This window comes from Scatophagus argus, chromosome 14 (genome assembly GCF_020382885.2).
Source record: "Scatophagus argus isolate fScaArg1 chromosome 14, fScaArg1.pri, whole genome shotgun sequence".
NCBI lineage: Eukaryota > Metazoa > Chordata > Actinopteri > Scatophagidae > Scatophagus > Scatophagus argus.
Window position 1 is genome coordinate 7,268,995 of NC_058506.1, and position 16,216 is coordinate 7,285,210.

The window sequence follows — 16,216 nt, forward strand, 5'->3', positions numbered from 1 at the left end:
AAGCTCCTCCGCAGTGTCATCTTATTGTAGAGATGGCTTTCTAACATGACATTATACAAGCTTACAAAAAGCAAAGGTAATATGTAAGTGAATCTATTTTGGCAGCGTGTTCTGTAACCGCCCAAACAGACTTCATAGGGAATAAAGAAAGTGGGGAAGCTGGAGGGGGAGGCAGCCAGTGAGGAATCATGGGCTGTCAGAACCGTGTCTGTCTAAGCTTCAGGAATCCAGGAAGCTAATGCTGTTTGATGTATTAACCATGATGGAGGGGGCAGTGTCTGTGTGTTCATGCGCAGCCCTGTAAGGATTTGGGTACATTGTGTCTGTATGTGTGCGTGGGTGTGTGTGTGTGTGTGTGCGCGTGTGTGTGTGGGTTTGTCTGTATGCTGTGTGTGTGTGTGTGCGTGTGTGCTTGACAAGTGGAAGAGGAAGGAGAATTGATGTTGTTTGATGTATTAATCATGCATATGCAGGATTGAGAGGCTCTGTGATGGGTTGCTTGGGCACTGATTCTATCTTTAATCAGAGGCTCATTTGGGCCCCTTTGTGTAAATGCTTAACATTGTTTAGCAGTAAATAAGCAGCCTACTTATGAAGCATTTGTGTTTATTTGTGCGTGTTTGTGGCGACAGAGGAGAAGGGAATTGAGGGATATAGCAAGCATGTTTCTAAGAGTTTTCATCATTCATACATAAAGCATATTAAGAGCATTGTTTTCCATGAACCCTCTTTTTGATGTGATATTTATCAAGTGGTTTTTAGAGGCCAAATACGAGTAGGAAATGTGTTTTCAACCAGCAGCTCTGTGTATGAGTTAATCAATAATTCAGAGGAAAAAGGTATGACACTGATCTATACGCTATCATGATTTATCAGCCTCACGTCCACCCTTGTGATATTTCATAGATTCCAGCTGAAGGCAGATGAATAACTGCATCCATTAAGACAGCCCATTTTAAAGCTACACAGTTAATTAGTTGTGCTTATTTTGTGCTCAGTCAGCCATCCATATTCAAGTACGAGTCACTGATCTCAAAGTTATTATGGCGCTGAAAATTATTTGCCTGTTTCCAATTCACTTTGCCCACCTTAGCTATTGAAATCTTGTCCAAGAGGCACTCCTACTGTCTAAAATTTAATCCATGTTGCCTTTGGATTACAAATGTATTTTTGTTTGACACTTAAATTCACTGCAGAGCTCCACTTCTGTTGCCAGGCAACTCTGTTAAGGTGCACACAAAGGATCATTATAGATTTCTTGAGTGCGGTTAACAGTTAACTTGTACTTTTTTCAAGAAAAATATTGTGCCATTCTGTATGCAGATAATGTTCATGTTTGGTGTGTTTTCTAATGATCCCAGTATATCTGTCCCTAATGCATTCCATTCAACATAAAACTGTCTCTTTTTTTGTTCACCTAAATAGGCCTCCTTGCAAAATCATTCCTACCAGTGTATTTACCAACTATGGGCTCAAGCTTCTCCGCAGGAAAAAAAAAAAAAAAAAAAATCAAGTTGAGTGCCTCTTCTTATGCATCTATCAGACATATGTTACTAACAGGAGATGACAGCATGGCCCACAGTATTTAAATGGTTCATGGTGCTTGTACTCTGATGGCTACGATATGACATGATGAGCCATAAATATGTCAGATATGACTCAAATGAGCTCTGAAAGGATATGGCAATAGAGTATTCATTCTAGATATTCTGCTTTGGGGCTCTGTCCAAAGCCCATTGTGAAGCACTCCACCAAAATTCCATCAGTAGATTAATCAAATCTGTCATCAATATCATACCATATCTGTATCAACTGGGTCTGGTCTATTCCCCCACAGCTTCAGAGGGACTATGACAAAATCAGCTTGTATTTTTTAATATTTCAAAATGAGAATTCACTGCTATTGTGTCAGTTAGCAGTTAGCTAAGATGTCTTAAAAATTCTCTCTTTTTGGTGATATACATGCTATTTATAACTGTGTAAACTTAATTGAGCTTTGGTGATGTGGGCTGGAGATATATGTGTGCATCTGTGTTGAAAGATATCCCCCTGGAAATGGCAGACTGCTGTGTTCTGGTTTCTTCAGCAGGGCATCTTTTTTTTTTTTTTTTTTTTTTTTTCTGGATGGAAGTTGTAAGTCGTCTTTTGTTTGAAGCCCTCAGGAAGATCATTGCTCAGTTGCAGACTGCTGTTGCAGAAAGGAGAAAGCAGGGTGGTGGGATGCAAAAGGAGATGCAATCAGAAGTAGGATCTAGGAATGAGAAATGCAGATGGATTACATGTGCATGTCTGGCAAATATGCGATGAGACAGAGAGCAGGACTCGATCGTTGTGTGTGAGTTTGTTTGCACTATGATTGAGATGCAGTAGGTGGATTACAGAGCTCTTCTCACAAAAACACGCTAACTCTGAAAGGCCTCAACACACAGAGCAGCTCACTCAAACAGAGTAATCTCTTCATCTGATGATTTTTGATATGTTGTTTTTCTGCCTCGTTTCACTGCGCCGGGCTCTTCTCAATCCCCGGGTCTGCAGAAAGATCAATGCTGAGAACACATCCTGCTTCGGCAGCGACTGGGCGCTTGTAGCCTGAGATGAAAAAGGTCACCATGAATCTAATTAAGCATGATTTTTCAGTTCCTTGGTAAGATGGAGGAGCGTGAGGGCTCCCCATCAAGTTGCATCGAAAGGATTACTTTGAGTGCAAGAATGAGATGCAGACACACACCAAAATCGTCCAGCTCTCGGATAGTATTGCCAATCGGGACATCTCAGATACAGGGTAACAAATCAAGACAAGCGAGACCATGAGAGATGCTATTTATAGCAACGCATACATGTGCGTGCACATGCACACACACCCTGAAACGCTGAATCGCACACTGTCGTGCACATTAGATGATGGCCAGGAAAAAAAAAAGTTTTAAGTATGGTTGAAGGCTTTTTCTTCCCTCTCCCCAATCCAATTATGTTCCAGTTCAAACAAATGGAACTATATGCATGCTTCTCAGCCAGATGCTGCAGCAATAAAGATATTAACTCTGAAGATGGGAAGTTTGAGAGGCAATAAGGTACCCCAGCAGGGAGTGGATATTGAGGATTAATTTCTCTCATGTCTGACTCTTTACTTCCGTCATCTTCTTCTCTGTCTATCTTTCCCTTCTGGTGTTATTAACTCCTGATGTGTCTTTCAGGAAGACTGTTTGGGAGATGCTTATTTTACTTAATATAAGATGAACAAAAGAAGATAAATAAAAGCAAAGCTAACTGCCGATCTACAATCTGCTATGAGTACGTACTTCAGAACATTTAAGTGGGTACGTCATGTAAACCTTGTTGAACTGAGATTACCATTCCTTGCTGACATGAGTATGCTGACAAAGTACATACTGGTCCACAGACAGTTATTAAGGTGTTGTGACTGTGCAACTTCTGCTCTGGGCTTAAAAACAGTAAATATTGATTGCTTTCACAGAAGTTCAAGCAACTACTTGCAAGCTAAAACAAATCGAAAATGTATTGTAAACTGAACACATCAGCTGTAATCCATGTCAGACAAGGCTGTGAATTGATATTTATTTCAGTATCATACATCCAATCAGTCCAGATGAGTAAATGCCTTTGACCTCTTTCTCCTTCCTATCAGCATGGTAGAAAGTCAGTCCACTGGCTTTACTTCTCTTTATGTGATTCGGTTAAAGTATTGCCTTTAAGTTCTGCTTGCCTTCAATTCAGTTTTGTTTAGGAGCACAGCTGTTGGTGATTGAATTGGATACTTGCCCCAGGGACATTATGTAGATAAAAAGTATAGTTGCAGTTGACCATTGGAGGGCTCTGAGCCCATAGGCCAAACACACACAGATATCACAATTTACAAAGCTGCCAGAATTCCAGATATTTTAGTAAAATTTGATTTATTTTGCTTTTGGCATGAAAAATTAGGAACCTTAAGCCTAGATGCTGGCTTGGGAGTTGATTTCTATCATAATGAAATTAAATCAGTTCCTCTTAAAAGCAGCAAACTCTCCACCGGTGCTGCACAGACTGTTTCTAACTAGAGGAGTTTCATAAAAGAGGGAAGTGATATTCTTGTTTCAGAGGTGCAGAGTCACACGGTGCAAATATAGGCCACCTAAAATATCCTGCTGAGGTCAGGTGGTGACAGGTTTTAAGTTGAAAAATTTCTGGTAGTATTAAAATCACTGTCACCACAATGTGTGGTGATATGAATTCATGGTTAAGATGGGAGAAAAAGATTCTTACAACTACATAAAATCAATTGAACTACTGCTGTCTGTAGTGGTTCCATTGTGCAGGAGATCATTGAGTGATCATGAGAGACACATAGTATGAATTATACTGTATATGTTTAAAGTGAAACAAGCAAACATAACATGCACAGAGGAGACTTTGCCTATTCACAGTTCTTATATTCTGTCAACTCCCTTGACTCTTTCATGTTTCTCACTTACCCTGCACCCTGCTGACCTGGTGCCAAGGTACAATGTTGTCCTGTAGTTGTGTAAATGTAAATTCATGGTCAAACAAACCTTGACTCTTCAGTAACATAAAAACATTAGCATGCAGCAATATTCCAATAAAAGCCAGAGATGTTTAAAACTCAGATAACTGTTAAAAGCCTCAATGTGAATGGATGAACATAGTCAAATTTAACAACCACTCACCACAAACGCAGAGATAATATGATAAAAATTTGCAGTGTGTTATAAAAGCTCTGCTACATGCAAGGGTCAAAAGATGTGACTCTTTAAAGTGGAAAAATTATCTTCAGTTGAAGAACAGGCCCAAAGAGGAACCATCAATAAAGCTCCTCTTCTGTCATATTAATTGCATATTAATTGCATTTGAATCTTGATTTTAGAGATAGAATTTCACCTCCCTGCTGTTATTTATCTGGACATAGTCATAACATCACTCTTCTTATTCATAACATCACTCTCGTTCAGTCTTGTCTAACTACACATCCTTTCCTCCTAATAGCTATGGCGATATGTCCTCTTTTGAAGTTCTTCTTTTTCCTTTGCGTTGTGGCAGAAAATAGCTTCTGCACTTTCCGTCTGTCTTAACTCTCCCGTACTTACCTTTTATTCCTCTGTTCTCAGCATTGATTTCTTTCCAGAGTGTCTAGTATGCACACTGCTTGCAAACCCCCAACGCTAAAAATCATTTTCCAAGATTTCTCTTGGCCCTATGAGCTCATATTAACATATTTAGCTTAAGACAATGAGAGTGTCAGTAGAAAGGCATCACCACCTAAACCCTAAACCAATCAAAATTTTAATCCTCTGCCCTTCCCAATTAAGTTTTACCACTGATCCTCTCATTGACTTCCCCAAAGCTTATCCCTCCTCTCCAAATCAAAGAATATTGCATTTCTGCTTCCCCATTCCATCATCTTTATTTCATTATGTCAAAAAAAAAAATACCAATTAAACAAAATATATTGTGTATTATTAATCAGTTCTGGCTCACCATGAATATTGAATTTCACATTACACCCACAGAAACTCAAAACAAATGACTTAAAGAATCTTAAAGAATCAAGAGTAGTTTGACCAAAGCACATGATCAAATGATCATTTGTTGGCACACACCTACAAGGACCACTTTTTCAACTTTGAGGACTTTGATTTGTTTTTGACATTGTGTGTGAGGAGCTCTCATTACACACTAAATGAGTCTAATTTAGTTCAAAGCAGGTCAGCGAAGGTGGGAGGTTTGTGTGTGTTAGCTGTGCCAGTGGGACAGCTTCATTGTTGGATGATACCCTGCAGCTGACAGCACTGAACCGACCAGAATCAGTTTCATACACTGACTTGAAATGTGTTCTATAGTCAGAGGTCTTCATGTAATGGGAAAAAAAGACACCCATAGCTCATTGTGGGACAGAGAGGCTGACGGAGAGCTTTTTGTCGAAGGGTGATGCATTCACACCAGCACTCCCACATCCTGTCATATGGAATGGCGTGAACAGTCAGATTTGTCATCAGATGTGGCAGCTATATTCACACATGGTGGGTCCTACTGCAGTAATACTTGGTTTTACTGTGACAACATTATGGTATTTCAAGGCTAGTGCTTGCACAGAAATGAAATTCTCTATGTAGGAAAAAGGAAATAGTCCAGAAGAGGCAGCAACACAGACAGTGAAGAATGTGAATTCAGTCTTGCCTATCAAGACCATTAACATCTATGTGATTGTTTTTTAATGCATTCACTCCAGCCTTTTTTTCCCCCTCTCCATTTACAGTACGCGAACAAAGGGACTTATGGTCTTTATCCACCCCTCACCCCCGCACCTCCCCTGTCTGATCACTTCATACTCCTCCCAAACCCATGCTGACTCCACTGCACTCTTTCCCCCTCCCCGCCTCTCGCTTATGTTCCCCCCTCCCCCCCTCTCCAGTGTGTCCCCTAGTTTTCTGGTAGCTGTGTCTCTTTGATAATCCAAGACTCTTTGAAGACTCCAATTCCACGCTGCTTGCCTTGGAGCTATTGCACCTACAAAAACAACTGTGTGTGTGGGGGTGTGTGTGTGTGTGTGTGTGTGTGTCTGTAGAGAAAGAGAGCAAGAGAGAAGAGAGCAGTAGATTGGATGAGAATGGAGGACATAATGGTGGAATGGAAAATAAAAACAGTTCCATATGCATTTCCTTTGCAAGTGCTTCAGTCTTTATGGTTTTATGCTTGCTGCATACACTGAGAGGTGTACTTCTTCATTGTCATATTTGTTGGTGCAGCTCATTTTTTTCTGTGCCTTCAGAGGCAGCAGCTCATTGATTCCCTCACGCCAGAGCCAGGATGTACTCACAAACATTGCAACTAAATGGAAATTCTTAGTCCCACACTCAGGGAGCTCTCAGACTGCTATCAAAGAGTTTACATGCACATTTTGTAACCAATGATACTCTTCGAATAACAGAAAATGTATATACCACAGAGTTAGTACACACAAGGGTACCGGTTTGAAGACTACTTCATGAAAATTAACAGTTTGTGCTGTTAGATCTCAACAAGAAATGATTTTCTCTGCCTCCGTCAGATGCTGCAGAGAGGTAATTAGAGGAAATTAGTTGGCTATACTTAAAATGCCAGAGTGATCAAAATTAATCATTACAAAAACATTTTTCTTCCATCCACTTCCCCTCCACTTTGTATTACTGTCTCCTTCTTTTACCTTTCAGTAAGTCTGGCTGCTCTCTGTCTCTATTTCTCCATTGTTTCAGTCTCAATCTTTAGTCCTTCTCCTTCCATCTTAGTCTCTAGCCCTCCCTCTTTGTCTCTGTCATTCTGCCTCTCTTTGGCAGAGGAGCTTGCCATTGGGATTTAGAAGAAATTGAATTGAATTATGAAGGAATTTCTCCGCAGTACGATTGGCATCATTTCCTCCTCACAACAGAACATCATTCTCATATCTCTCAGTGTGGGGGAATGAAAATAGGCCGTGCACCATTCTTTCTCTCATCCTTTTAAATTGAATTTTTCATATCACAGGGGCACTGAGACATCAGCCGTCTCCTTTAACATGGGCAGAAAACCCATTTCGTAATATCTGAGAGAGAGACACATAACTGTGATTCAAAAGGCAAAAGCTGGCTTCTAGCACCAGTTCACATACACCATTCCTCAACTCAGGACTGATAAACGGGGCCACATGGTTTTCCTGCAGGTTGAGAAGTTGAAGGTATTCCAGTAGAGTATACGTAGTTGTTTGGCTTCACAATGGGTTTAAAGGATTCCATTGTAAATAAAAAGCATAACATCATAGATATCCTTCTCTCCAGCTGTGTCTGTGTGAACCAATTGTTCTTCACTTTCTGAAGCTCCCCATTTTACCAGTTTGCTTTTATTATGAAAAAAAGATATTGCACCCTAAATGTCTTTGCAGGAGCCATATTTTGCACTGGCAAATTGCACCCAAGTTGCTATACAACACAGCAATGATTATTTTAAGTTGGTTATTGCTCCCATTCATATGTCTTCTTTAAAGTTATGAAACTCTGCCGCTTGTTGGTCTTTCCACCTTCATCTAAAATTCTGAATATTCAGCATGTCTCAGTGGCCACAGTGACTCAGCTTAAACAATACCTCTGTGTAATAAAAACCTTCGGCAACAAACTAACTGTGACATTACCCACTGGACATGGGAAGCAACAAGATCTTCTCTTCAAAGACAGTGTTGTGATACTTGCTCCGTTGTTGATTATTTCACCCTTTGGATAATATTTTGCCTTCACAGCAATGAAATACAGAGGTGGAGATTTAGATTAGTTTTACTACAAATAGCACATCCTCTAGTTTTGTTCACTAATCTGCACCCATCTAGCACATGTTGTTTGTCTTTGGAAGAAAATAGAAATCTGGATTGATTTAAAAGGATTATTTTTTTTTGTTATGATTAATTCATAAAAAAATTATACAGTTTCTTACTTTGATTGAGATACGTTTTAGCAAACAGTCGGAGCAACATAAATGGAGATGCAATCAGAGCGGCATGAATGAAGTATCAACCACTGTGCTTTAAAATTCAGAGGTTAATGCATAAAAGATTGGATGATTCCTCAAGTTTCAAATCTTATGGTAGATATTAAAGGATGTGCTATTATAAAAATTCATATTATATGAGGGGGCTTATGTAGAAAAGCAACTATGGTTTTATTATACTGTAGTAATGATATCATCTTTTGAGTTATATTTGTTGAATGTACTTTACGGTTATGTTAATATTCTGCTGCCACCACACTGATATGGATTGTGCTTGTCCCAACCATATGCATCAACCAGCTTGATCACAACATGTTCACAAACAGATCGGTCAAAACACAAATGAAAACTCAGACAGTCAAACTAAAAATGTAACTCACCTGCGACTCTGCTGGAAGGCTGCTCGAAAAGTAGCAGAGAAGATAGAAAAGTTTTCCCATCTGCATGAGTACCAGCAGCCCTCTGCAGTGGCAATCAACGAGGCTTGGCTGGATGACAGGGCACCTGATGGCAGAGTGGTGTCAGGTAGCTCCAGGGCATTCACAATGGACTGGGAACTGGAACAGCATCGGTGGGGTCTGCTGTCCCATCAGGGATCAATGGTGCAAATCAGCAGTGGCAATAGAAATGCTGCACAGTCACCAAAATGCTATCGCTGTTGCTTAGGCACAGCTATTTGCCCCAGGAATCCCTTCATATCCTTCCTTCAAGCTGCAAGCAAATACATTACTTTTTTTTATTAATTTTACCTATAATCCTATTTTTAGGATTGTGATTAGATAAACCCATTAATGATAACCCAATGGTTGCTGTAGACACAGCACATGTGAAAGTACATTTGCAAGCTGGTGGTGCACTTTTCTGATACAGACACAAAACAGCAAGCTGCAGGCTGAGTGAATAATGGAGATGTATTCTCTCAGTCTTCACACCATAGCAATATCTTGTCTCAGTGCAGAAGTCCTCCATCATACCAGACAACATTAGTGACAGAGGTGGCTGATATATTTTTTTTTTTTGCACCAGTCGCAGGCCGATAACAGGGCTAACAGCGCTCTGGACGTGACGTCACTGTTATGTGTCAATTTGCAGCTGATATAAAGGACAGTTTGAAAGCCAATGTTCAAATCAGATATCAAACCACCCATGAAGGTGGATTAAATCTGTTTTGATAAATGAAAAATATATTCCGATGTCACCTGAAATGCACTATAAATTCAGACCAGCACTTTTCCCTGTCTTTAAGCCTTGAGCTTGTGATTTAACTTCCAAACATCACCACTTACCATTATCTGCTTCAGACTGTTTGACTTTATAGTTATAGTATATTATAGATGTTTCGAGCTAAGTTATTTCATATCATGTTGTGGTACACTGTATAGACAAAAGTACTAGGACACCTGACCATTACACCAACAATGACTTTAACAACATCACATTCTAAATACATAGACAGCTTTGCAACACCTTCCACTCTTCTGGGAAGGCTTTCCATAAGGTGTTGGGGTGTTTCTGTGGGATTTTTTGCCCATTCATGCAGTAGATGAAAAGGTCTGGCTCTCAGTCTCTGCTCCAGTTCATCTCAAAGGCGTTGGATGGGGTTGAGGTCAGGGTTCTGTGTGGGCCAGGCAAGTTCCTCCACATGTCATGCAACCATCTCTTTTGTGGATTTTGCTTTGTGCACTGAGGCACAGTCATACTGGAACAGGACAAGGTCTTCCCCAAATTGTTGCCACAAAGCTGGAAGCATAGCATTGTCCAAAATGTCTTGGTATGCTGAAGCATTAAGATTTCCCCTCTCTGGATGTCAGGGGCCAAGTCCAACCCCTGAACATGAAGCCCCATACCACATCTGAATTCAATAACAAAGAGGTGTGACTGAACACTTTTGGCTATTGGTGTATCTTATTGTTTTAATATCTGATATGCCTCATTATCAGAGGTAGCACCAAAAAAAGTGAAGTTAAAAGATGAAAAGAATAGAAAAAGAAAACAAAAGAAAAGTGATCTTTGTAACCGTCTCTACTAAGAAAAATACTGTATGTGTGTTGGCTTGTATAAATCAGTTGGAGGATGAGAGGGGGTGAAGGTGTAGCTCTTTTGAAATCAAATGTCTTTTCTTATGGGCGTTTTTATAAGACATCAATAGTTTGGTTAATTAACAATGAGTACACTCAACTTACATAACAACCGCAATACAAGCACATCAAAAGGCTTTTAGCGCATCTTTTCTCCTTTCTGTGCCCATGAGTGCTTGAAAAATGTTTGATTTCTGTGACAAGGTCTTTTTAAAAATGCCTCCTCCAGTTGGGTGGCAATATTTAGATTATTAAATGTTTTATTGTCCGCATAAAGAAGGAAAAATCAATCACAGTCAAAACATTGCCTTCTCTGTGTGGAGAATACTTTTCATATGTTGCCAAAACAAAAATGAAATATTTGCAAAAATGAGAGAGAAACAGAGAGAGAGAGAGAGGAGAGAGATGAGTGAACTTGCATCAAGGCGATGATGTATGAACCACATATCTGGATGTCTTCATGAAAAGCAACTGATTTTTCCATTCAAAGTTGACTGGCTCAGGTACTCACTCGTGTTTTTTTGTTTTTTTTTCAATACCACTATTATCTGCCTGTGAGGTTACAGATGGGAAATAAAGGCACAGACTGTACTGTTTTTTGTTTTTTTTTTTGCTTTTTTTTCCTGACAAATTTTGCTGTTTAGTACAGCTGGTTTTCCATTATAGCAAGGGGAACTCTTTTATATACTAATGAACAGGAAATAGCCACATTATTATCAAATCTTTAGATTCTCTTTCTGGCTTTTCAGTGGAAATATTCAGCATGTAACCATGTGTGGCTTAAAAATATCCTGAAGCAGTAGGTTGTATGTAATATGATATTTCTCGCAGTTTGTCAGAAAATAGGGGGCTCCAATGGGTTCCAGGAGCTCTAGGTAGGCAGCGAATGATTGCTGTTTATTACTGCGTTAAAATGTATCTTGGTCTCCTTATAAAGACAGAATCCTGCTGTTTCTTTCCATCTGCGTTGGGACTGTAATAATAGGGGTATAAATGGGGCCATTTTAGTCCAATCTAAATGGGGTTATGAATTCAGATGTCATCATAAATGTCCCCTCTTTCATTCCCAGCCCCATAGCTTCTTACTACTACCACAATGCCCAGACAATCCCACTTTCCCGCCTCCAGTCTCCCAGAATCTAATCCTTCTGCTTGTCCCCTCCAGCCAAAGTGCCGTCCATGTCTGCCTGACCAACTCTCCACTCCTGCTCAGCCTCCCCTTCCATTCCTCGGTCTTGCTGCATCCCCACAGCCCCCAAGGCCTGGCAAAGGATTTGTGCTCTGACTAAAAGGAGAATCTATTTCCCATCTCTGCAGTCTTAGCTAGTTATCATGCCCAGGAAACATGCTGACTCTCTGGAGTGATGCCTTGAGGAGAAGTTTAAGCAAGAATCCATATTTAAACAAGTAAATGCCCCCTCACATTTGAATAGTTGTGGAGCTTTGCGACCCCCAATCATATTTTAAGGATGCACCATTGAAATGTATCATTTCAAAAAATAGAAGAATAACTCAATATCGTCTGATGTGTTGACGTGGGTCTCTATTGAGACTTTTTGTTAAGTATGGTCTGTTTTCACAATGTAGCCCTTTTGGAATTTGAATGGGAACAATCAGTGCAATTTAAATTCTTTTGTAATGATAAACAGTGTGCTCTTACTTAAATAACTCAGCTCAACATAGAACTTAGAAGCACATTTTTACAATTGAACATTATGTTTAATAGATAGAAAACAAATATAAATATATATATATATATATATATATATATATATATATACTATACTATACTATACTTCCGTCTATGTACTGTATATTGTATTATACTTCCATGCCCAAAGAACCTTTTGTTCCCCTCTTGTTCTCATTTGTGCAAGGAGCACAATGTTTCAAAACTCTTCCCATTTTTTTTTTTAATTTAGAGTTTTATTATTAAATGTTACAGATAACCAAGAAGCTCAAAGTCTCATTCTTATATATTATGTATGATTTATTGATGTAGTGATGTAATAGCACTACTGGGAAAAAAAAAATCTGATTCATGTCAGAACTCAAATAATCATTATTTAGATGAAAGACCAAGAGATGCATCAGTGCAGTGAGAAAAATATGCCTAGTTGGAGAGTTGAGCAGGTTTCTGGAAACATTTTGAAGCCCACTAACAGTATTAAGGACACAGTGTTGATAGCACTTACCTAAGCTCTAAAAGCATTTCACAGTATCTGATGTGTGTGTACTAAAAGGCTGATGGTTCGAATGATTTTGATCATGGATTTGTTTGTCAGAAAAGTGGTGGTGAATGGTGGAAAGCACAGAACCGTGCTATTGATCTGGGCTGACTTGTACAGCAGAGGCAGGCCTGTTCTGCTGTATCAGTGCTTTCCTGACTTTTACGAGTGGTGCTCGTATGTGTAGGGGTGGGGGAAGTGCATGTGCACTGTAAGGAGTCATCTTTCTGTTGTGGATCGGTGGTAAGTAGCCATTAGTAAACTGATCTTTGGAGGAGGAAATTTAATGGTCTCCTAACTGTATTTACAAGCCATTCAATTTGATAAAGGGTGTGATCTTGAATGATTTATAATATGCTGCAATGCTCCACTTCAAGCTATCAGATTCAAGATTTCATCAATGTTTTCATTCATTCATTTACTCTCTCATTCTTTCTTCAAATCTCATCGGTACATAACAGCAAAAGGGGATCTAATAATATATTCTAATGCTGGCAGATTAGTGAGTGTCGCAAACTATATTTCCACAGCCCTGTTGTGTTCTATTTGTTAGTCTTATTTAGACTGGGATTCCTATTTAGTTAAAGGGCAGAAATATTGTCAAGCTTTCCACTCGGTTAAACATCAAAAGATGTGGAAAAGGGAAATATTAAAATATGAAGATGGGAAGTATCTCACTGGGGCTACTGATTAGTGTACCAATCATTGTCGTCAGAATTAATTTAGCAGTGGCAGATTTAGAAAATGAAACTTTTGTCTGACTAATAATAATTCTCTCGCATTCTCAATCTCTGTGACACCCCGTGACTCTTGTTTATAATGTTTGCTTTCACATTGGAACACTTGTATAGGCATTGTCTCCATAGGAATGTCTTTCTATATCCCTACACAGGGTTTGCTTCTATCCAAATAAGTGTCCTGGTGTAATTGTGAACATAACAATGACAATAATACACATGGCGCTTACTTTTTTTTTTTTTTTGCATGTACTCTATGCTCCCTCCATCTGGTGCTCTTGATAAGATGGACATTCAACGAAATAAATTCTGTAGATTCTGTACTCTGTACCTGCTATTTCAACTTAAATGAAGCATACAGGATTTTATATCCTTTCATTTATTATGCACTGCATGCTAATAAATTCATTCTTTCTATATATTTAAACACATAAACCATCTTTCAAAATTAAAATTTTGTGGTTTAGCATGGAATATTTTAATAGTGTATGCTTTTTGGTGTCAATTTATTGAAATGATGCTGCTCTGCTGTTATTATTTAAATCCATAACCTGACTCTGGTCGTGCATTTCTACCTTATATAATCTTCAGAATAATAATACTGCAAAAGACTATCTAATATTTAAGAGTGTTTAATATTTAATACTATTTTCAGGCTTTTGAAGAGTGAACTTCATAAGGTCAGCGAAATTCATACAGTTGTCTTAAATGGTAGAGTTTTGAGCTGTAACTGTTGCCATACAACCTGTGGGTTGTCTCTGTCACACCATCAAAGAAGAAGAAAAGTGCATGGAGAAATACTTTCCTTGTGTCGAAGATGTTCATTTGTTGTTCCCGTTTGTTTTTTAGCACCCCCATCGGCGAGTGACCTTCTCCACTGCCAACCCTGTGCAGGACTTGCAAGATGCCTCTCAGCACAGCTACTATGACAGCGGCTTGGAGGAATCGGAGACTCCCAGCAGCAAGTCATCGTCTGGTCCTCGCATCGGGCCCCTGACCCTGCCTGAGGACCACTATGAGAGAACCACTCCAGATGGCAGCATCGGAGAGACCGAGCACCCTGAAAATGGTACAGTGACAATCCCCCCCAATCTGTTATGTCTCTCTATGAATATGTATTTAAATGTAAATGACTCTAATAGGCCCGTTTTGTGTGTGTGTGTGTGATGTGGCTGGCGATGGAGACATTTGTGGGAGATTTGTTTTTGCTCTGTTGCCATTTTTTAGTGGAAATGTTGTGGCACCCAAGACATTGAGCTGCTGTGTTGGTCGATGACTGTGCGAGATGTTATTGGTTTCTAAGCAGATCCGTGCTTGTGTAGGTGTAGGTGTGTATGTGTTATCAGGACTGGGGTTAGCAGTGTCTCCATCCTCCTCATCAGCAGGTCTTCTGTCAGGCCTCTTTAATGACCCTCTCTCACAAGTGTGCTAATTAAAAAGTCCAACTAATGGAGCATTTGCCCTCTAAATAAATCTGAACCACGACATCTGTGCAGACATCACTGTGTTTACCCAAAGCATTTCCTTGCTGCTAGCTGGACCCACGTTGCACTGCAGCTTAGGTGTGCAGGGGCCATAATTTCTACGCACAGTAATCAATCCACAGGCTGAACACTGATGGTCTCAGCATAGGTCCATATTTAAAAAAAAGTCATAGCCAAAGCTGTGACTGCTGTTCTGTGAACTGTGTATCATAATAACAATTTTGTTGCCTTAAGCTGCCAAACATAATCCATTACGTGTCTTATAAGACACTATGATAAGTGATTCACATGGTGCATTTCCACTCATTATTGCATTTTCCATTGCGCTGCTCTCTGGATCAAACACTTTTATACTGTGCTGGTTCGCTGCTCACCTAGAACGTCTCACCCCTTCTCCTTATACTTGTATATCATTATTTTGTTGTAATAATATATGGTTGCATCACAAAAGCATGTGCAGTCATGCTTTTTGTACACGGGTATGAACATTTAAACAGTGCGAAATGGGTTGTGTGGCGGCAAGGACTTGATAGAGTAGGTGATTAGCATTGACAGTTACTTTGTCACAGTGCCAAAGACACAGATGTACCTTTTGTCAATGGGACTGTACGTCCCGAAGGCAGAGAGATTGCTGACTTTTTTAAGTGAGAGGGGAAAAAAAAAAAAATTCAGTCGCAAGCACTCCCTTTTGCAAAATGCTACAGAATCAAAGGCTAAAAATGTGTCACCATTGCACCAAAACATCAGGTGACAAACTTCTATTATTAGTGTAGTATCTTAACATTGTGATGCATTGTTTCTTTACAAGACAGTTGTGTTGGATCTCATTAACTAGCTTATTCATCTCATCATTTATTTTTGTTTATGTCAGTTCAATAATTCAAGAATAGGAGGTAGGTGGAAAAGAGGATAACTCCTGACTGTACTAAAGTTCAATTTGGTCCTATAGAGGTCAGAGATTGCTTAATATTCCATTTAATAAACAGATTCAGTAACCCCATATGCAGGTGAGCTGTTCATTGCCCAGGAGCCAACAGTCGACTATCTACATTTGCTCTCTGCACTTAGGATGTGTAATATATGCATTTTCTTTTTCATTTTTTTCTATTGTTGTGACTCTTTATTGTGTTTTTCCCATCTGCAGAAAACAGGCTTTGTCAAACAGGGTGCTCTTTGTTGTCAGC

At 39.4% G+C, this 16,216-nt stretch overlaps 1 protein-coding gene across 1 annotated transcript in view; it reads left to right on the forward strand.

The window, feature by feature from the left end:
• Positions 1-16,216, forward strand: part of pcdh1a (protocadherin 1a) — a 67,902-nt gene that overhangs the window by 35,506 nt on the left and 16,180 nt on the right. Inside the window, exon 3 of the mRNA XM_046411371.1 lies at positions 14,398-14,617. Coding sequence (XP_046267327.1) covers positions 14,398-14,617 — 220 coding nt within the window. The remainder of the gene's footprint in view (positions 1-14,397; positions 14,618-16,216) is intronic.